Source organism: Cetorhinus maximus, chromosome 11, assembly GCF_964194155.1.
Source record: "Cetorhinus maximus chromosome 11, sCetMax3.hap1.1, whole genome shotgun sequence".
NCBI lineage: Eukaryota > Metazoa > Chordata > Chondrichthyes > Lamniformes > Cetorhinidae > Cetorhinus > Cetorhinus maximus.
Window position 1 is genome coordinate 61,957,637 of NC_135889.1, and position 23,997 is coordinate 61,981,633.

General features: G+C 43.2%; 1 protein-coding gene across 1 annotated transcript in view; it reads right to left on the bottom strand.

Moving 5' to 3' along the window:
* Positions 1–4,265: 4,265 nt before the first annotated feature.
* The window catches only part of LOC144686635 (ferroportin-like), a 60,513-nt gene continuing 40,781 nt past the window's right edge, over positions 4,266–23,997 (bottom strand). Inside the window, exons 7-8 of the mRNA XM_078552095.1 lie at positions 19,220–19,897; positions 4,266–5,198 (exon numbers count right to left, since the gene is read on the bottom strand). Coding sequence (XP_078408221.1) covers positions 4,873–5,198; positions 19,220–19,897 — 1,004 coding nt within the window. The 3' untranslated portion in view covers positions 4,266–4,872. The remainder of the gene's footprint in view (positions 5,199–19,219; positions 19,898–23,997) is intronic.

Consider the following 23,997-nt stretch of genomic DNA (forward strand, 5'->3'; position numbering starts at 1 on the left):
ACTAGCCGATGTTCTAATTTCCACTGAGGTGCTAGTATCTGCACTGGTGCCTGCCTGACAGATGGTGTGACGCTGGTGAGGCTTCGGGGCCTTCAGGTGTGAGAGGGGGCCTCTGCAGCTCCTCCTCCCTGTCCTGCTCCGCTGATGCTGAACGGAAGAAGAAGGATATTGGATCAGTTAACATGGAGACAATGTCAATGTGCATCCCTTCCCCCGGATCATTATGTGCACTTCCTTCCATAAGCAATGGTCAAGCCACGTTGTAAACTTCAATCACTGAACATTCAGCACTGCCATGGCTGCTGGGAGAACAATGGTGACCTCACTGCTGGGCAAATATTCCCGCCTGTGGAACCCCAGCCTCACCAACACCGGTGGACCTGGGCGCATGGCACCTCTCCAAATCTAGGGCCTCCTGCTCGACGCGGCTGAGAATCGCTAACTGTGCCAGCCCGCCACCAGCCCTCACCTGCTGGGCTGAATTATGTGCATTCTTCTCCTGAAAAGGAGAGAAGAGCATTGATCAGTGCTAATTGTACCTGGACTCTCTTCATGGACAGCCCACCCCAACCAGAGTGGGACACTGCAGAGCTCCAGCGTCTTCCCACCCCGCTGCTGCCGAACACTCACACAAAGTTGCTAGGCCTGTTCCCCCACCCCCTTGGCCAAATGCTGCCAACATCACATTGGGCACCACATGGTCTAATCTTCCATAGCAAGGAGGCACAAGCACGTGGAGCGCAGAGGACAGCAGATCGATCGGTGCTACGCCATCTTGAAGCTCCTCTCCCAGCAGGTCATCGCCCTGACTTTGACATGTCCTGGAGTTCCAGCACTGCGCCTAGGTGCAGCTCCTTCAGGTTGCCCCCAAAACAGTCATGTGAGTCTCAGTGTACCACATGCTGCGGGGGCAGAACCCACCTCGGCATGGGCAATATCTGCTGGACCACCGAGCGAAGGACACATGCCGTCAATGATTCAATGCAGTCACTACACTCAGACTTGGGGGCGGGGGCGGGGAGGGGGTGGGGGGAATGGTGGGGGCACCGGGGGGAAAGCCTAACTGTTGGGTTAAGTGACCAATGCCAACATGGTACTTACCCTTCCTGAGTGCAACAGGTCATTAAAGCGCTTGCGACACTGGACCCAGGTGCACTGCACCACGTTGCGGGCGCTCACCACCTCTGCCACCTCCTCCCAGGCACATTTGGTCACGTGGGGGGGGCCTCCTCCTCCCGTCCTGGGGTACGAGCACCTCCTGCCGTGCTGCCACCTCCTCGAGGAGGGCAGCAAGGCAATCATCAGAAAAACGAGGGGCACAGTGCCCCCCCTGTCCTACCCTCCTGCCTGGCCTGCTCACCAGCAGCGCTCTGGGGAGCCCTTCCACTGGCCATGATTCGCAGCCTTTGAAAGGCTGCAGCAACTTTATAAAACAGGCTGCCGGGTCGCCATTGGGCCTGGCGGTCATTGCAGTCCCACCTCCGCCCACCCACTCCCGGTGTTCTCGGGAGCCGCAATTCACAGTGGGCGGGGCTTAATTTGCCCACCCGTATAAAATGGCGGCGCGGACCCGATCGTGGGCGCCCACTCCGCACCACCCGCCAGCCAGAAAATTCTGCCCCAGGTCACTATATTTTATTAAACAATGATACTAAAAACTGCCTATTTAATCTATTGTCAAATCCTCACAATTATGATTGTGAAAAGAAATGTATGAAATAGGTCATGTAAAAATAATTCACAAAGTCTTAAGGGATGGATAATATGAGTAAACTACATCAATTGATTACAAAAGGTACAATTGATTAAAAATTGACATAATTTCAGTATTTAAGCTGACAACTCAGAAACTAGTTTTTTGTCCTATAGTTTTGGCAAAGCTTTGTACAATATTTCAGTTGCCAAGCTTCTGACAAATCTGAAATTCACAGGAGATCTCTGCCAGGCCATTTAGATGCTCTGGTGAGATAGTCGGCCATGAATAGTTCTTCATCATTTTCAGTCAGGAAAAGCTCCTTCGCCTGATGCGACTTTCACAGGCACCATCAACAGCAAGATCACAAAAGGTTAAAGATCTAGGGGGCTAACTTTGTAAATATATTCCAGTAAATCAAGTGGTATTGAAGCTGTGGTTATAGCTTATACGACAGCAAAAACAAACTTTCCAGCTTGGAGAGGGTGTGAATGAGCAAGGAAATGAAAGGCCAAGTTCATAAAGTATTTAAAAGATCAAGGTAAAAAGGAAATGGAAATCATATCATGGGGGTTTTCAGTAGAGCCTCCATTCTCCAATTATTTCTCGGTATTTGCACTGCACTGTCAATCCACCAAATAGCCCTTCAAAGGCAGCAATAAACCATACTAATTGAATGAAAAATAACTACTTCATTTTTTAAAGTTTTACTCTGAGATCCTCATTATTAAGAATCTACAATTAGACTGACTCAATGGCAGCATTTTTGTTTGAGTACATGTTTTGTTGGTCTGGTTGGCTGGACAAACTGTTTAGATTGTTGCTGCTATGCTCATAATCGATAAATTTGAGATCAATTCATATGAGGAAAATCTGAAAATCTTAAACTTTTCACTGGATCTGCTTGAGACCCTGATTTGGCTCAAGGTCTCATGCAATTGAATAATTAAATGATTCTAGTAGCTCAAAGGTTTTTCTCCACAATGTTTTTGGCCACAATTAAGACCATGGAAGGTAAATTATTTTTGCAAATGTTTCTTCATTTAGATAGGCATATCAAAAATTTAACTGTCAAATAATTTTTACCTGCATAAAGTCTTGTGTCCATATATTTTTAAGGAAACGACCACGAGACCAGAGAATGAAATATGTGCAGTCGGGTAAGGAAAGTGAAACTTTAGGCACTTGGCACCAAAATGTTCCAGTTACCCGTCTGTGAATCTGCCATTCAGTGAGCGTCACCGTAGATATAATACAAGCTGACCTATGACAACTGTTCTAAACCATGAGTTAAGTAAACATTCATATTTTTAATTTACATATTTAAACAATCTACTTCCTTTTTATCTCCTTTCATCCTCCCTGCATTGGGAAATCCACAAAAGTAAATCATCCTTCTATTCCCTCTCCCTTTCATTCTCTTGGGAAATGGAATCAACTTGAACATCATGTCGTACATCTTTAAATTTTGAAGTTATAAATTGCTATTATTTTTACAACTGGAGGGTTAACTATTTTGTTGTTTATGGTTAAAGTCAAAATAATGAAAATGGTCAGTACATATAAATTGGGTCAAAAACAAAAATAGCTGGAAAAACTCAGCAGGTCTAACAGCATTGGCGGAGAGGAACACAGTTATCGTTTCAAGTCCGGATGACTCTTCATCAGAACTCATTGGGAGAACTATAAATTGGGTGTTTGGGGGCAGGTTGTACTTGCACATCTGTGGTTCACGGAGGCAGCTGCACATGTAAAACTGCATGTCCCTTCAAACAGATCCAATTGTTGTTACTGGGATTTCCAAAATGTGACTCATAGGCTTTAGACATGAGGAAAAGGTCTAAAGCTGCAAGAGTTATCTGGAGAGGTGAGGTATCCTTTTGGAGAGGTAAGGTACACCTTTTGGAGTGGTAAGGTTCTCCTTGAGAGAGGTCAGGTGCCTCTTTTGGAGAGGTAAGTTGCCCTTTGGGAAAGGTCAGATATCCCTTTGGAATTGTTAAGAGTAGACATGAATGTGTGTAAAAAGTAGATAAGCTCTGTGGAACTGTCAAGCTGTAAAGTCATTTAAAACCCCAGGCCCTTTAAATTAAAGAAGTCCAAACTGCAGTTAAAAAATCAGTGCTTGCTATTTCATTGTTTATTGACATAAGGATTAGGGCTGCTTGACTGCTTCCACAACCTATCATTATCACATTGGGAGGTCTGTAAATTCACAGTTTGTTTGACAGCTCCAAGTGGTTATGAAGCCATAGCTGTCTTTGATGTGAGGCTATGAATGCAAATGTATGTTTTCATTGGGATTAAGTACTAGAAGGAAATGCTCATTTTATAAGGGATTATGTACATGAAGGAAAGTAAATGTAATCAGAGTTTTGTTTTAATATAGTGAAGTCTGCAATAGACACTTACAATTTTATTTTATTTCATCTCACCATGGCTCCAGAGGTCTGTCCTGAAGTCCCATCCCTAAACCCAGCACCCACCTTTTTCACCGGGGGGTGGGGGGGTGCTCCCACATCTGTGGTTCAAGGAGGGAGCTGCACGCCTAAAAGTGCAGGTGTCTTCAAACAGATCCAATTTTCGTTACTGGGATTTCTGGATGAGTTGGCACGGAGGGTGTAAGGAAACTAAGTTGCAAAGGGGCTATAATGGACTATGAAGATGATGACTGATGTAGGCTGTCATGGAAATACAAGGGGCCATAGGGGGTGGGTAGACGGGCATAGGTGACAGAGTGGATATGAGGGATCATGGGGCACCATGGAGGGGGTGGGGGTGCATGTGGTGACATGAGTTGGCATGGATAGGGCATGGGTATTGTGTGAGGGGTGAGTGGGTGTGAAAGGTAAGGGCTAGAGGGCTGTTTTTTGTTCTGTTGTTTTTATTGTAACTGGCACGAGGTCCCAGAGCACTAAAGTGAGTCTTTTAAACAGCCCACTTTGGCACCTGGCAGCTGTGTGGTTGCCTCCAAACTCTTTCTGGAGACGGTGGACCTGACTCCTGTTAGCACCTGCAAACCCCCCATCCCAGAATGAAATCCAAAGATTCGGGGCACTTTCTTCCATGTCGGGTTTACAGAGTCAGGAATTCTCCCGACTCTTGTGCTCCTGACTTGGGAGCAAAAATTCGGCCCTTTATGTCAGATCTCCTGAGCTGACACAAAAATCCATGACAGACCATCAAAGGATAGATTCTGCCACAACCTTTGCATCTTTGTTATTCTCAGAGTGTTTTTCCTTCATACAAACACACTTGAACAGATCCTTTCCCAAAGTCTTTCTTGCAAAGCAAAAGAAAAGCAACGCACCTGCTGAAACAAAGATTACAGATAGGATAATAAGAATACCAAAATGTTCTGGTGCCGGCATGATGATGACCATGACAAAGCGGAGAAGGTCCATAATGCTATTCATGGACCCCTGAACACCATTTACAATTCCTCTTTTTGATTCATGAACCATTTCTTGGGTAAGCTGCGTTACAGTAAGGTCAAAGCTCCACAAACCTAGAAAATAAAATATTTTTAGGTCAGTATGTGATTCAGGTTGAAGATCTCGCCTGTCCCCACCCAGTGATCTCCAATTGCAGGAAAGTGACCAAAATATGGCAGAAAGTTAGTGGGATAGCTTTACCAAAACCAGGAACGAGCGACTCCATCCCATATATCTAACATTCTATATCACTTCGGAGTTGTGCTTACAAACTTCTGGAGCTGCTAATTCTGCTCACAATAGGGCAGGTCTCTGAAAGATGAAGAAGGCAATGTAGAACTTCGAAAGAACATAGACAGGTTGGTGGAATGTACGGATACAATTCTAAAGCAGGGTGCAGCAGCAGAGGGATCTGGATGTATGTGGACATAAATCACTGATGATGGCAGTACAGGTTGAGACTGCGGTTAATAAAGCATACAGCATAGCATCTGAGGCTTTATTAATAGGGGCATACAGTATAAAGCAATGAAGTTATGTTAAACTTGTATAGAACATTGGTTTGGCCTCAACTGGAGTATTCAGGCCAGTTCTGGGCACAACACTTAGCACTGTGGATATACTGACATCATATGGGCTGCAGTGGTTCTAGGAGGTAGCTCACCACCACCTTCTCAAGGGTAATTAGGTATAAATGCTGGCTCATCCAGTGATGCCCACATCCCGTGAAAGAATAGTAAAACAAGTAGGATGTGATGGAATTAGAGAGTGCAGAAAAGATTCACGAGAAAGTTTCACAGATGAGGAATTTCAGTTACGTAGATGGATTGGAGAAGCTGGGGCTGCTTTCCTTGAAGAGAAGGTTGAGAAGAAATTTGATGGAGGTATTCAAAATTATGAAGGGTCTGGACAGAGCAAATATGAAAAAAACTGTTCCATTGGAGAACAAAAGGGTGCACAGATTTAATGAAATCAGCAAAAGAAACAAAGGCGACATGAGGAAAAATCTTTTTATACAGCAAGTGGTTTGGATCTGGAATGCACTGCCTGTGAATGTGCCAGAGAAAGAGGCAGGTTCAATCGAGGCATTTAAGAAGAATTTTGATTGTTATCTGGAAAGAAAAATGTGTGGGGCCAGAGGGAGAAGGCAGGGAAATTATACTAGGTGAATTGTTCCTTTGGAGAGCCAGCACAGACATGATGGGCTGAATGGCCTCCTTCTATGCTGCAAATATTCTGTAATTTTGTGAACAGGAAGGCTTCAGCCCAAATAACAGCACTTGTGACCAAGTTCTTGCTTGTATCACCTATATAGAAACCAACAGAAGGAGAAGGCAGAGACTGTGCTTCTGAGGCTTGACATGAAAGAGTCTGGCACACAAGCCTACTGATGAAGGTGTTACATCAATGGGTTATATTGGCTATGGAGATTATGTTTTTAAAAGGCACATTCCAGATAATGCTAAAATGCTAACCCATGAAGGATACAGAAGAATGGATTACTTTAAGTATGTGTTTTTGCTCCAAATGATTGGCAAATGATCTGCCTCCAACAATTTCCAGACCATTCAAGTATGCAGATGAAATTTGCTTGACTTCATGAGGCAAAGACTTTAAAAACTTGAGCCAGAACGTGGCAGCTGTAATGACTAATCCAAAAACAGGAAGGTGAAGCCCAGTGTGTTAAAGATATTCTCCTTATGCTTCCACTATAACCATGCCAAAGCTTTACAAGAACTCATCCTAGATGGAGAACTTCAGATTACACACTTACTTACCCACCAACATAACTTTGTTTATTCATTCATGCAATGTGGGTATCAATAACAAGGCCATTGCTGATATATTGCTGATCCCTAATTGTCCTTGAGATGATGGTGAGCTGCCTTCTTGAACCACTGAAGTGCCCTCACAGTGCAGTTAGCAAGGAAGTTCCAGGATTTTGACACAATGACAATGAGTGAACGGCAGTATATTGCCAAGTCAGGATGGACTATGTTGTGGAGGGAACTTGCAGGTGGTGGTGCTTCCATGTGTCTCCTGCTCATGTTCTTCTAGGAGGTAACAGTCACGGGTTTGGAAGGTGCATTCGAAGGGGAACACAGAAGAACACAAGGAATAAGAACAGTAGACCATATGGCCCATTGAGCCTGCTCTGCCATTTAATGCAATCATGGCTGATCTTAAGAATTCCAAAAATTCATAACCCTTTGAATGGAGTAATTTCTCCTCATCTTAGTTCTAAATGATCAGCCCCTTATCCTGAGATTTCCCGACCAGTGGAAACAATCTCTCAGCATCTACCCTATCAAGCCACTTCAGATGCTTGTATGTTTCAATGAGATTGCCTCTCATTCTTCTAAACTCCAGAGAATATAGGCCCAAATTACTCATCTTCTCATCATAGGCAAATCCCCTCATTCCAGGGACCAATTTAGTGAACCTTGTACTGCTTCCAATGCTTCCTTAAATATGGAGACCAATACTGCACAAATGGAACCTTGGCAAGTTGCTGCAGTATGTGCCTCTTTTAGATGTTACATACTGCAACCACATGTGCTGATGGTGGAGGGAGTAAATATTTAAATTGATGGATGGAGTACCAATCAATCGGGCTGCTTTGTCCTGGACGGTGTCGAGTTTCTTGAGGGTTGTTGAAGCTGTACTCATTCAAATAAGTAGCGAGTATTCAGACACACTCCTCATTTTGTATATGGCGGACAGAGTTTGGAGAGTCAGGAGGTGAGTTACTTTCTGCTGAATTCCCTGCCTCTGACCTGCTTTTGTAGCCACAGTATTTATATGGCTGATCCAGCTCAGTTTCTGGTCAATGGTAACTCCCAGGGTGTCGATAGTGGGGGATTCATCGCTGGCAATGCCATTAAATGTCAAGGGAAGATGGTGAGGTTCTCTCTTGTTGCAGATAGTAATTGCCTGCACTTGTGTGGCATGAATGTTACTTGCCACTTATCAGACAAGCCTCAATGTTAACCAGGTCTTGCTGCATGTGGGCATGCACTGCTTCATTATTCTAAGAGTTGCAAATGGAACTGAACACTATGCAAGCAGCAACAAACATCCCTACTTTTGACCTTATGATGAAGGGAAAGTCATTGGTGAAGCAGCTGAAGATGGTTGGGCCTAGGACACTGCTCTGAGAAACTCCTGCAGTGATGTCCTGCAACTGAGATGATTGTGCTCCAACAACCACCACCATCTTCCTTTGTGCTAAGTATGACTCCAACCAGTGGAGAGTTTTCCCCTGATTCCCATTGACTTCAATTTTGTCAGGGCTTTTGATGCCACACTTGGTCAAATCTTGCCTTGATGACATGGGCAGTCATTCTCACCTCACCTCTGGAATTCAGTTCTTTTGTCCATGTTTGGACCAAGGCTGCAATGAGATCTGGAACCAAATGATTCTTGCGGAACCCAAATTGAACATCAGTGGGCAGCTTATTGGTGAGTAATTGCCAGCTGAAAGCACTGTTGATGCCACATTTCATCACTTTGCTGGTGATTGAGAGTTGAATGATGAGGCTTTAATTGGCCAGATTGGATTTGTCCTGCTTTTTGTGGGCAGGACATATCTGGGTAATTAATCACACTTTTGGGTAGATACCAGTGCAATTCTGCATTCAAAACTAGGGGTTTTGACTAGGGGGCGTGGCTAATTCTGAAGCACAGGTCTTTAGCATTACATTCAGGATACTGTCAGGGCCCACAGCCTTTGCTGAATCCAGTGCACTGAGCTGCTTCTTGATATCACATGGAGTGAATTTAAGTGAAGATTGGCATTTGTGATGCTGGAGACCTCAGGAGAAGACTGAGATGGATAATCCACTCGGCACATCTGGCTGAAGATGGTTGGAACTGCTACAGCATTGCACTGATGTGCTGGAGTCCTCCATCATTGAGGATGGGATTGATGAGAGTCTGATCAATTAGGTTTTTCCCTTGTATTGGTTCTCTCACCACTTGCTGCAGGCCCAGTCTGAAATATTTGTCCATTAGGACTTGGCTAACTTGGTCAGTGGTGGTGCTACCAAGTCACTTGGAGCACTGAAGTCTCCCACACAGAGTATATTCTGTGCCCTTGCTACCTTCAATGCTTCTTCCAAGTTCTGTTCAACATGGAGCAATACTGATACATCAGTTGAGGGAGGGTATTAGGTAGTAATCAGCAGGAGGTTTGATGTAAGGACATGAAAACTAGGAGCAGGGGTAGGCCATTTGGCCCATCGAGCCCGCTCCACCATTCAGTAAAATCATGGCTGTTCGGGTCATGGCCTGAACTTCATTTGCCTTCCTGCCTGTCCTCCCATCCCCCACCAATAAACTTTGACTCAACTCCCTTCTAGATCAAAAATCCGTCTAACTCAGCCTTAAATATATTCAACAACTTAGCCTCCACTGATCTTTGGAGTGGAGAATTCCAAAGATCAATGACTCTCTGAGAGAACTAATTTCTCCTAATTTCTGTGGGACATTTTACTATGTTAAAGATTCTATACAAAGGCATCTTATTAGTGTTATTGAAGAGTTGGGGCAAGTGTCCGAGCCTGGGAGGACAGTGGAGAGAGAGGTCATGGGGTTTACAAATATCAAGTAGGAGAGAGCTAGAAGAATGTAGGTTGACCTCCCCATGACCATTTGGGGTCTGAATTGTCCCTGAGCAGTGTTGCCATGAAGAACATTCTCTTCCTCCCCATTATCCTGAGAAGCAACTCTCTCATTATAGTTAGTAAACAATGTAAAACTGGAGTACAATCTTCAAACAATGGAAGACACTTCTCGCTCACGCTAGAAAATCAGCAGTAGGGCTGAAGGTAGTTTAGTGGGTAGGATTGCAGTAGCACCACTGATACATGGGATTGAGGTTTGCCTGAAAAGTGCTAAGAAAATTCTGTTGGTCTTATGGGAAATAGGGAGGAAGGGAGCTAATGTTTAGAAAGCAGCTGTGGCATGTACTGTACGGGAGTCAGAGCTTGGGTAAGAAACACTTGTAGAGCTTTAAAAAATTATTCATTGGGAGAAATGTTTGAGGGATTAGGCCCAGAAATACAATTGGGAATCATTCATATTGGAAGAACAAGCCAATCAGAAGTAAATAAAATAAATCTGCTAAATGTGCGGAGTGTTACAAGGAAGTGTTACACAAAGCTGAGGATCATACAATGGTTACAGCACAGAAGGAGGCCATTTAGCCTGTTGTGTCCATGTCGGCTCTCTGCAAGGGCAGTCCCACTCCCTTACCCTGTAGCCCGGCAATTTTTTTTCTCTTCAGGTGTTCATCCAATTCCATTTGAAAGCCACAATTAATTCTGCCTCCACCACACTCTCAGGCAGTGCATTCCACATCCTAACCACTTGCTGTGTAAAAATATTTTTCCTCATGTCACCATTGGCTCTTTTGTCAATCATCTTAAATCGCTGTCCTCAGGCTCTTTACCCTTCTGCCAACAGGAACAGTTTCTCTTTATATTTTCAGACCCCTCATGATTCTGAACAACTGCATCAAATCTCCTCTCAACCTTCTCTAAAGAGAACAAACCCTGCTTCTCCAAGCTATCCATGGGCAACAAGTGCTGGCCTTGCCAGTGGTGCTCACATCCCTGAATGGTAAGAAAAAATATAACGGAAGTCCTTCATCCCTGGAACCATTTGTATAAATCTTTCCTGTGCTCTCTCTAACGCCTTCACATTCTTCCTAAAGTTGGGTACCCAGAATTGGACACAATACTCCAGTTGATTAATAACAATAATAAGCAGTGGTGGCTGGGTCATTGAATTTATTCAAGGTTGAGTTAGATAGATTTTTGACAGACAAGGGAGTCATGAGTGGTGGCAAACAGAAAGAAACTTTGATTTTCCTATGTTCCATTTCCTATGGGGCCCAACCAATGTTTTGTAAAGCTTCTTTATATATTCCTTGCTTTTGTATTATATGCCTCTATTTATAAAGCCTAAGATCCCACATTCCTTTTTAACACCTCTCTCAATCTGTCCTGCTACCTTGAACAATTTGTGCACATACACTCCTAGACTGTGCTGTCCAGGCACTTCAGAATTGTATCCTTTAAATTATATTGTCTCTCCTCTTTCTTCCTATCAATATGAATGACTTCACAAATCTCTGCATTAAATTTCATCTGCCACATGTCCACCTATTCAACCAACCTGTTTTGATCCTCTTGAAGTCCATTACTATCTTCCCCATAGTTCACAATACTCACAAGTTTTGAGTCATTTGAAATTATCCCTGTACACCCAAGCCTAGATCATTAATAAAGATCAAGAAAAGCAGTGGTCCTAGTACTGACCTCCAGGGAACCCCAATATATATCTTCCTCCAGTCTGAAAAACATTCACCACTCATCTGTTTCCTGTTACTCAGCCAATTTCATATCCATGCTGCCACTGTCCCTTTTATTCCATGGGCTTCAACTTTACTGAAAAGCCAATTATGTGGCATGTTATCAAAAGCCTTTTGGAAGACTATGTAACACCACGTCAACCACTTGAAATTGTCCTTTTGCTTTAACATCTCTGTGGTTTGCTGCAATTCTTGAGAAAGTGAATGTCAGGGCTGGGAGTCAATCAAGTGGAAAGAATGCCCCAAGAAGTGTGACAACATATATCTGTCTACAATAGGAGAAGGTTGGATTGCTTAAAAGTCAATTTCACTATGATTAAGAGTTGCAGATGGTGTTACAGAAAGAGGAGGACAATTACAAGGCATTGCTAACCTTTGTATCCCTCTGCTTACCACATTTTTTTCTAACTGCCTCTCTTAAATCTCTTTTCCCAAGTGCTGTTTTCTCTTTAGGAGCTGAGAAATTTAAATTCAATTAATTTATTAAAATCTAGAATTTAAAAAAATCTAGTATCAGTCATGGTAACTATGAAACTATGAGATTGTCATAAAAAGCCATCTGGTTGACTAATGTCCTTTATGAATTTAACTTTGCCATCCTTACCCTGTCTAGCTTATATGTGACTCCAGGTACACAGTATTGTGGTTGACTCTTAACTGTTCTCTGAAATGCCTTGCAAACCTCTCAGCTGTACTGAAAAAGGCAGGCTCACCACCACATTCTCAAGGCCAATTATAGATGGGTAATAAATGCTGGACTCGCCGGCAACACACCATCTTGTGAATAAATAAAGAGCTTCTCTGCCCTCATCTGTCTGTTTCTATTGCCATGTCTCTTTCTTTATGTCGATTGGTAGAGACAAATAACAGCTGCAACAGAAATAGTAGGCACAGACATGAATACGAAGGTTTAAAAAATGGTAGGAGGAGGGCCCCATCTAGAGGAGAAGCAAGGACTGTGAGCATCTGTGCAGGAGTATGAAGAAGAGTTAGGAGATGGAGTAGGATGCTATTTTTCCTTAGTGTTACAATTTGTGCACAGCAAACTCCCACAAACAGCAATGTGATTATGACCAGATAATCAAATTTTGTATATCGATTGAGGGATAAATATTGACCAGGACACCAGGGATTACTCCCCTTCTCTTTTTCAAAATAATGCCACGCGATTTTTAAAATTCAACAGAGAGAGCAGATGGTGCCTTGGTTTAACATTTCATCCAAAGACGACATCTTCAGTAATGCAGCACTCCCTCAGTGCTGCACTGGAGTGTCAGCCTAGATTTTGGTGCTAAGTCCTGAAGGAGGATTTGAACCCACAACATTTTGACTCAGAGGCAAGATTGCCTCCCAATGGCCCACAGGTGACACACAAGCAGGGGGAAGAACAATAAAGCTGAAGGAGAGAACAATGCCAGAAAATAGTGGAAACCAGAGGGCTCAGAAAAGCAATGAGTAACATCTTTTTAGGAGGGAGAAAAAGAGGATGGAGCAAAGCTGAAAACTTCAAATTGGGACCGTAGAATTTTCTTACATGGATCTAGAGTAGAGCAAATGAGTCAAAAATAACCTAGCGGGGCTGATGGTGGGGCCACTGACATTCCATATAAAAAGTAAAAGCAGCTGAAACGGTAGGAGTGGATGTCTAAGACATGCCAGCAGGGAAAAGCAGGCTGAGGTGAGCCTCATATAGCCTCTAAGGTGCTGCTTTTTATATATTTTGAAATTTGTTCATGGGATGTGGGCATCACTGGCAAGGCCAGCATTTATTGACCATCCTTAATTGCCCTTGTGATGTTAGTGGTGAGCCATCTTCTTAAACCATTACGGTCCGTATATTCTAGGTACACCCACAGTGCTGTTAGGGGGGAGTTCGAGGATTATGATACAGTTATAGTGAAGAAACAATGATATAGTTCCAAGTCAAGATAGTGTGTGACTTGGAGGGAAACTTGGTGTTTCCATGAGTCTGCTGCCCTTGTTCTTCTTGGGGACAGTGGTCTTGTGGAGAGCAAAGTGCTGTCAAAGGAGACTTGGTGAATTGCTGCAGTGCATCTTGTAGATTGTGGCAGCAGTGTGTACTATGCATGGTGGTGGAGGGAGTGAATGTTTAAGATGGTGGATGGGATACCAGTCAAACAGTTGCTTTGTCTTGAATGGTGTCAAACTGCTTGAGTGTTGTTGGAGCTGCACTCATCGAGAAGGAGGGTGTATTCCATCACATTCCTGATTTGTGCCTTGTAGATGATGGACAGGCTTTGGGGACTCAGAAGGTGAGTTACTTGTTGCAGAATTCCTAGCCTCTGACCTGCTCTTGTAACCATAGTATTGATGTGGCTGGTCCAGTTAAGGTTCAGGACAGTGGTGACACCCACCAGGATGTTGACGATGGGGGATTCAGCGATAGTAGTGCTGTTGAATGTCAATATAAGATAAGAAATAAGAACAGGAGTAGACCACAAGGCCTGTTGAGCCTGCCTCACCATTCAATACAGTTGTGGTTGATCATCAGCCTTAACACAATCCACTTTCCCATTCACTCTTCATATTCTTTGATTCCCTGAAAGACCAAAGATTTGTCTATCCCAGCCTAAAAGATATTCAATTAAGGAGTAGGGTTGATCTGGGGTAGATGGCTCTGGGGTAGGGAATTCCAAAGAGCACAACCCTTTGAATGAAGAAATTTCTCCTCATGTGAGTCCTAAATGATCGGCCCCTTTTCCTGAGACTGTGCCCCCATATTCTAAATTCCCCAGCCAGTGGAAACCCCTCAGTGTCTACCCTGTCAAGCCCCTTCAGAATCTTCTGTTCCAATTAGATCACCACTCATTCTTGTAAACTCCAATAAGTATAGGCCCAATTTACTAACCTCTCTAGTGAACCTTCACTGTACTGCCTCCAGGGCAAGTATATCCTTCCTTAAATATGGAGACCAAAACTGCACTCTGTACTCCAGGTGCGGTCTGTACAATTTAAAAAAATTATTTTATGGGATGTGGGCATCACTGGCTAGACCAACATTTATTGCCCACCCCTAACTGCCCTTGAGAAGGTGGTGATGAGCTGCCTTCTTGAACTGTTGCAGTCCTTGTGGTGTACATACACTCACAGTGCTGTTAGGGAGGGAGTTCCAGGATTTTGACCCAGTGACAGTGAAGGAACGGCGATATATTTCCAAGTCAGGATGGTGAGTGGCTTGGAGGGCAACTTTCAGGTTGTGATGTTCCCATGTATCTGCTGCCCTTGTCCTTCTAGATGGCGGGGATTGTGGGTTTGGAAGGTGCTGCCGAAGGAGCCTTGGTGAGTTCCCGCGGTGCATCTTGTAGATGGTACACACTGCTGCCAATGTTCGTCGGTGGTGGAGGGACTGAATGTTTGTGGAAGGGGTGCCAATCAAGCGGGCTGCTTTTTCCTGGATGATGTCATGCTTCTTGAGGGTTGTTGGAGCTGCACTCGTCCAGGCAAGTGGAAAGTACTCCATCACACTCCTAACTTGTGCCTTGTAGATGTTGGGCAGGCTTAGGAGAGGATTCCTAGCCTCTGATCTGCTCTTGTAGCCACAATATTTATATGGCTAGTCCAGTTTAGTTTTGGGTCAATGGTAACCCCCCAGGGTGTTGATAGTGGGGGAATTCAGTGATGGTTATGCCATTGAATGTTAAGGGGTGATTGTTTGATTCTCTGTTGTTGGAGATGGTCATTGCCTGGCACTTGTGAGGCGTGCACGTAACTTGCCACTTGTTAGCTCAAGCTTGGGTATTGTCCAGGTCTTGCTGCATTTGGAGATGGACTGCTTGTGGCAAGACTTCCTTACTCTTGTGCTCCAATCCTCTTACAATAAAGGCCAAATGCCATTTGCCTTCATAATTGCTTGCTGTGCCTACATGCTAACTTTCTATGTTCTTTGTATGAGTACACCCAAGTCCCGTTGAATATCAATATTAACAAGTTTCATGCCTTTTAAAAAATATTTTACTTTTCTATTCTTACTACCAAAGTGAGTAACCTCACACTTCCCCACATTAGACTCCATCTGCCATCTTGTTGCCACTTAACCTGTCTATATCTCTTTGCAGTCTCTGAGTTCTCTCCAGAACTTGTATTCGCACCTTGTTTTGTATCATCAGCAAACTTAGATACATTATTCTCTGTTTCTTTGTCTAAATCATTAATATAGATTGTAAATAGCTGAGGCGCCAGCACTGATCCTTGCAGGACTACACTTGTCACAGCCTGCCAACTTGAAAATACTCATTTATACCTACTTCCTGTCAGTTAACCAATTCTCTATCCATGCTAATATATTACCCCAACACTATTAGCTCTTATCTGGTGCGTGAACCTTTTTTGTAGCGCCTTACTGAATGCCTTTTGGAAATCCGAGTGTGCTACATCTACTGATTCCTCTTTATCAACCCTACTATTTACATCCTCAAAAAAACTAATAAATTTGTCAAACATCATTTTCCGTTTGTAAAACTATGTTGACTTTGTCTGATCATACAATGATTTTCTAAGTGTATTTTTAATACTTCCTTAATAATAGATTCCAGCACTTTCCCTAATGGCTCATGCCAAGCTATCTGGCCTTAGTTTCTTGTATTTCTCTCTCCCTGCTTTCTTGAATACTGGAGATAGTTAGATTCTCTCTTGAGCGAGATGGTTATTGCCTGACACTTGTGTGACGTGCATGTTATTTGCTGATTATCAGCCCAAGCCAGAATGTTGTGCACGGCATAGGCTGCTTTAGTATCTCAGGAGTTGGGAATAGAATTGGACCCTGTGCAGTCATCAGTTAACATTCCCATTTCTGGCCTTATGATGGAGCAGCCTTAGATGCTTGGGCCTAGGATGGTGTCATGAGGAACTCCTAAAGCTTGTGTCCTGCAGATATCCTGGGAATGAGATGGATGATCTCCAGTAGCTCCAGCTTCCCTGTGTTAGCTATGACTCCATCCAGTGGGAGGTTTCCCCTAATTCTCACCAAATTCATTATACTCAGTCACTTTCACCTCACCTCTGGAATCAGCTCTTTTGCTGCAATGAGGTCTGGAGCCGATTGCTCCTATCGGAACTCAGGCTAAGCATCATTAAGCAGGTTATTGGCAAGTAAGTGCTGCTCGATAGCATTGTTGATGATACTTTCCATCATTTTGCTGATAATTGAAAGTAGGCTGATGGTGCGCTAATTGGCTGGATTCAATTTGTCCTGCCTTTGGTGGTTCATCCACTTAACACCTCCAGCTGAAGATTGTTGCAAATGGTTCAGCCATGTCTTTTACACTTCATGCTGGGCTCTTCCATCATTGATTATTTAATTGTCCATCAACATTTACCACTGGATGTGACAGACCTGCAGTGCTTTGATCTGATCTGTTTACTTTGGAATCACTGAGCTCTATAGCTTGCTACTTCTGCTGTTTAGCATGCATTTAGTCCTGTATTATAGCGTCACCAGGTTGGCACCTCATTCCAAGGTATGGCTGGTGCTGTTATGGCATGCTTGCCTACACTCATTGAACCAGTGTTGGTTCCCTGGTTTGTTAATAATGGTAAAGTCAAGGATATATCAGGTCAAGAGGTTATAAATTGTGGCTGAATATAATTCTGCTGTTGCTGATGGCCCACAGTGCCTCATGGATGCTCAGGTTTGAGCTGCTGGATCTGTTTTGAATCTATCCCATTTTGCACAGTGTTACTGCCACACAACATAATGGAGGGTTTTGTTAGTGTGAAGACTGAAACTTGTCTCCACAAGAACTGTGCAGTGGTGACTCCTAATACTGTCATGGACAGATGCATCTGTGACAGTTGGATTGGTAAGGATGTGGCCAAGTAAGTTTTTCTCTTTTGTTTTCTCTTTTCTCTTATCAACTGCTGTGGGGTCCAGTCTGTCAGATATATCCTTCAGGACTTGGTTAGCTTGGTCTATAGTGATGTTACCAAGTCACTGTTGATGATGGATATTGAAATCTCCCACATGGAGTATGTTCTGTGCCCTTGTTACCTTCAGTGTTTCTTTCAAGTGGTGTTCAAAATGGAGGAGTACTGATTCATTAACTAAGAGGGGTGATCAGCAGGTTTCCATGCCTATATTTGACCTGATGTCTTAAGACTTCATGTGGTCTGGATTCTGTGTTGTGGATTCCTAAGGCCATCCCTTTCAACTGTATGCCACTGTGCATCTAGTGGGCCTGTCTTGCCAATGGGACAGGACATGGTTTTGGAGGAGTCTGGGACATTGGTTGTAAGGTATGATTCTGTGAATATGACTATGTCAGCCTGTTGCTTGACGAGTCTGTTAGAGAAAAAGCCTAACATAGGAAAAAATGGAAAATCACAATGTTAAACAACTGCAAGATTAAAACATATGATTGATATCATGGAATAAAAGATAGAAAATGGAAAAAAAAAACAGAAAAGAAGATGCAAGGAATCAAGGGCAAAGCCATATCCTCTTACCTACTCTGGGCAGCGATGAGGGATTTACTATATGCTATAAAACACAATTGATTTTAAACTTATGTAACAATTTTCTTGACATTGCCGATCAAATAGACCTACACCTTAAGTAGAATCTACTGGACAATTACAGCTGTAAAAATATGACAACCTAAGTTTGTGACCAGCTTTAAAAAAAATCATGCTACTGCATGTTAAGGTCTTTTGCCTTATTCTATGGATAGAAGTTTAATTAATCTCTGATGGTAGCTGTTTAAATTGCAAACATCAAAATAGATTACAGATTTGCTAGATGCACATGTTCTTATAAATGTACACAATCATTACTTTCTGATTTTACTGAGATAAACAGATTAAAATAAACACATATTGTAAAATACTGTGCAATACTATATATTTTTTCTGGAAATGTTTTCTTGTTATGTTAAAGTGGTTTTGTAATGCTGTTACTTCTAGTCATTTGGTAGTACAGAACTTGAGTATTGCTGAAAAAATACATTTTGTCATAAAGCTTTTTGTCTTGCATAGGACAATTGCAGGAATACCAAAGTCAGGGGAGCAACAACTTTATACTACATGGGAAGAGGGTGCTGATTGGTTGGGAAGTGGACTCTGATTGGTAGAGGTGTTGCCATTGAGAATGCACCAGTTAAGGGTGACTGACAGTTAACTGCCAAGCATTGTTTGAAATTTAAACCGGGCAGCTTGACTCTGATTGGTCAAGGCATTGCCCTGAGGAATGAACCAATGAATGGCTATCACTCATTTTGTTTGGCTTAAACAGGCGCAATGTGTGTACATGTCCTTTGCAGACAGAAATAACACATTGCACCTATTTCAGTTAAACAAAATGAGTGATAGCCATTCGCTTGTTCATTCCTCAGGGCAATGCCTTGACCAATCAGAGTCAAGATGCCTTGTTTAAATTTCAAACAATGCTTGGCAGTTAACTGTCAGTCACCATTAACTGGTGCATTCTCCATGGCAACACTTCTACCAATCAGAGTCCACTTGCTAACCAATCGGCACTCTCTTCTCATACAGTACAAAGTTGTTGCTTCCCCGACATTGGTATTCTTGTGATTGTCCTGATGGGTGTAAGACGAAAAGCTTCGACAAAATGTCATTTTTCAGCAATACTGTTAGTTCTCATGATTTATCATTACATTGTAAATCCTTGATGTGTTTAAGTGCACCACTTTTATACTGTGATATGCATATAAAGCTTCAATAAACTACTTTCTTAATATCACCTACCAACTCTTGCCGAAACAGCACCAGCAAAATATAGTGCTATAGAAATATATTCCTTTATTTCTGTGGTGTTTGTCAGGTTGCTTGGCAGTTGTGAAGTCACATCATATCGAACAGGGGATGGTTTGGTGACAGATGCATTAGAAACATCAGTGGGATAAACACCAGTTGTATAGGTTTCTAGCTGATCTGATGCACTTGAATAAAAGGGTACATTCAAATCAAGTGGGCTTCCAGGAGCAAACACAGATGCAATGCAGAGTGTAAGGCAGGTAATCTGCACAATACTTGAGAAACATCCAGTGTGAATAAGGCCACAATATTTTCTCAATATGGTAAAGAACATAGTTCCTATTAGTCCTGTGAGAGCAGACAATGCCACCAATATGCTAAGCACAGAACTGCTTATTCCTTGTGCATAGGCATATCCTGTAGTAATTCCATCAAATCCTAGTACTGTCATGTAAAGAAATGAAAGACCCAATGCAGCAAGAAACATTGGTTGTCTATAATAGATAATCCAGCCGTCTCGGAATGTCCTAATTCCAGGAATCAGAATGCCTTTAATACAGCCAGTTTCCTTGTGATTGTGATTTGTAGATTTGTTATTAATCAGTTCACCCTCAACCAAAACTGTAGCAGAAGTATTTTCTTGGTCTTTAAAAGCAGTCTCATTTCCTTCTGAAATAGCACAAAAGACAAGATGCAAGGCAAAAAGGTAAGTTTTTAAAGATTGATGGAGTGCAAAAATAATGTTTTTTTTTATAACTTGAAAAGTGTTAAACTTAAAACAGTTAAGACTAAAGTCATCACAGTGCAATAATATTCAAATGTTCAATGCATAGAACAGTTGGCTATGCATTCATTCACACCCACAATTTTTCAATGTAGTTTCCCATTCTTAGTCATAACACTTCAGGGAGGCATCAGTGGAATCTGTATTACCTCTCATGGGGGAAATCTAGCACAAATTCAAGCCAGACCATTCAGGACTGAAGTCAGGAATCGCTTCTTCACAAAAAGGATAGCAGAAATCTGGAACTATCTCCTGGAAAGGGTGTGGGTGCTCGGTCAGCTTACAAGGTAGGTAGACTTTTTTGTTAGGTAAGGATATAAGAACGTAAGAACGTAAGAAATAGGAACAGGAGAAGATCATTTGGCCCCTCGAGCCTGCTCCGCCATTCAATAAGATCATGGCTGATCTTCTTGTGTTTCCATTTCCACATTCCCATCTAACCCTGGTAACCTTTGATTCCCTTGAGTAACAAGAATCCATCTACCTCTGCCTTAGAAATATTCAATGGCCCCACTTCCACCACCTTCTGAGGCAGAGAGTTCCAAAGTCGCACAACCCTCTGAGAGAAAAAATTTCTCCTCATCTCTGTCCTAAAAGGGCAACCCCTAATTTTAAAATAGTACCCCTTAGTTCTAGACTCCCCCACGAGGAAACATCCTTTCGACGTCCAGCTTGTCAAGGCCGTTCAGGATCTTGTATACTTCAATCAAATCACCCCTCACTTCTAAACTCCACTGGAAACAAGCCCAGTCTGTCCAACCTATCCTCATAAGACAACCCACTCATTCCAGGAATCAATCTAGTAAACCTCCTTTGAACCACCTCCAATGCATTTACATCTTCCTTAAATAAGGAGACCAAAACTGCACACAGTATTCGAAGTGCAGTCTCACCAATGCCCTGTATAACTGAAGCATCACATCCTTACTTTTATGTTCAATCCCTCTCGTAATAAAGGATAGCATTCCATTAGCCTTCTTAATTACTTGCTGTACCCGCATACTAAATTTTTTGATTCGTACTATAACACCTAGATCCCTCTGCACCTCAGAATTATGCAGCTGTTCTCTATTCAAGTAATACTCTGTTTTTTTGTTCTTCCTGCCAACGTGAACTTCACATTTTCCCACACTAAACTCCATTTGCCAGATCTTTGCCCATTCATTCAACGCATCTATATACGTCTGCAACACATCTTCATAATATACTTTCCTACCTTTCTTTGTGTCATCTGTAAATTTAGCTACCATGTCTTCACCCCCTCATCTAAGTCACTGATGTAAATTATAAAAAGTTGAGGTTCCAGTACAGACCCCTGTGGGACTCCACTTCCACTAGTCACATCCTGCCAATCGAAAAAAGACCCATTTATGCACACTCTCTGCTTTCTGCCAGCCAGCCAATCTTCTATCCATGTCAATATGTTACCCCCTACACCATGTGCTTTTATTTTCCGTAATAAACTTTGATGTGGCACCTTATCAAATGCCTTCTGGAAATCCAAGTACAGTATGTCTACAGGTTCCCCTTTATCCACTACGCATTTACTCCTTCAAAAAACTCCAATAAGTTGGTTAAACATTATTTTCCTTTCACAAAACCATGCTGACTCTTCCCGATTGCCTTGAACTCTTCTAAGTGCCCAGCTATAACCTTCTTAATGATCGATTCTAATAACTTCTCCGCGACAGATGTCTAGCTAACTGGCCTATAGTTTCCTGTTTTCTGCCTCCCTCTCTTCTTGAATAGAGGGATTATATTTGCTACTTTCCAATCTGATGAAACCTTTCCAGAACCTAGCGAATTTTGGAAAATTAACACCAGCGCATCGACTACCTCATTAGCCACCTCTTTAAAGACCCTAGGATGTAGTCCATCAGGACCCGAAGACTTGCCAGCCCACAGCTCCATCAACTTGTTCAGTACCATTTTCTCAGTGATTTCAATTTCACCAAGTTTTTTTCTCCCATTCACCTCCTGATTTGCAACTATTACTGGAATGGGATATGGGCCAAAGATGTATTAATAGGGTTGAGTTAAAGGTCAACCATGATCTAAATGAATGGTGGAACAGGCTGAAAGGGAAGAATGGCCTACTCTGCTCCTGTGTTCTTAGGACATAGTGCTGGTGCAAATTACACAGTGTGGAGAAAGGCCATGGAGGAATTCACAGACAAAGATTTTGAAGTTAACACTCTGAGGACTGGGACAGGGTAAATCAGCATGAGTTGGAGTTATAGACAAGCAGGATTTAGTGTAGGACATAATACATGAACAGTTTTGGACAAGCTGAAGATCATGGAGGATAGAGTTGCAGAGGGACAGAAGCAAACAATTTGATGGTCTTGGTGATCAATTTAACATGGGGTTTAGAGCTCAGTTCAGAATTAAACACGATCTCTAGATGAAAGAGAGTCTGGTTCAGCTATAGGAGCAATCTGAGAGGGGCATGAATACATGGTAAAGGAGTTGTGTTTGTGATAGGGACGGAACACAATGGTATCAGTCTTCCCAAAGTTGAGTTGAAGAATGCTGAGACTATTTCAAGACTTAGGCTGGATTTTACATCTTTGGACAGATGAAGTAGAGGGCGCATTTTCCGTTCCCACCCAGTCCCATGGCCCTGCAGCTATTGAACATCCATCAGGATGTTAATTACCTTGAGACGAGACTTCTATCCCATCTCGGGAGGGAGTCCTGCCTCCAAGAACTGCCAGCCAACCAGATGGACGGCAGCTCTCTGGTCCCAGCAGCACCACCAAGAGCCTCTACTGGGGCTGCATACAGTCCACAACAACATTAGTCACTGGAGCCGGATGCAAGGCAAGTGGGGGAGGGTTGCAATCGCCTGGGCCTGCCAGATCAGGGGCTCAGGTAGACAGGCCAGGGGGAAGAGGGTAAATGCTGGGTTTTTGGAGCTTAGTTGGGCCTCCAATTGATACAGGGGGCCCATAAAGGAGACACTTCCCCCTTTCCTGCTAAAGCCTGAACAGTGCTACCTGTCAGTTTCCAACCTGTCACCAGCCTCAACCTGCTGCTCATGAAATAACAGCGGAGGTGGGAAGTGGCCCTTCAGTGGCCATTAATTGGCAGGCTGCCTGACATTTCTCCTACCGCTCATAAAATTGCTAAAGGGGCAAGGGCGGGTGGGTAGGCACCAGGAAAGGCGCTCATGGCATTTTACAGCCCTCTGCCTGCAAACCTGTTCACAGGGAAGTGTATAATTCTGCCCTGAGTGTTGAACTGGCTGTCTAACAGCACCAATTCAGTGAGAGAAATGGTGAAGAAAATAGGAACATGGGACTTAGGAGCAGGAATAGGCCAGGGATGGTACAAATGAAAGCTGACCCACACTGTGGAAGATGTCACTGAGAGGGAGCATGTAGATTACAGAAAGGCCCCACAATTAAACCCTGTTGCCTTATCAGGTGATGCAAAGAGAAAGGAACAAAAGCCATTTATGGAGATGCATTGACAGCTCTATGTTAGGCAAGCAGGGAGCTGCACAGCAGTAATCCTGTGGATCTAGAGAATGGAGAACAGGCATGAATAATGATGGCATGGTAAACCATGGTAAACCTCCGGGACATACAAAGCTCCTCGGAGTGCTGTTCTCGTCGCATCCTGAGATCCACACTCAGTACCGTGCGCTGCGATATGAACACACTCAACCTCTCCCTCCAGCAGCACCGACTCACCCTATCTCTAAGCTGTCCTTGCCCCCAGTTTCATTTTATTCTTCGTCTCATCCAATGCCTTAACATGAAACTTTGTCTCTTTCTTTCAAATGCAAAGGAATGCAAGTTCCAACAACTCATTGACACCAACGCCCATCCAGAGGCCTGTCCCTCTGACCCCATCCTGTCTTCTAATCCCAGCCCCGGCCGTGTATTCACCATACCCCTGACCTTCCCCTCTCCGATGCTGAACGTTCCGTGCTCAGCAAAGGACTCAGTTTCATATCTTTGCGCCCTCACCTCAATGA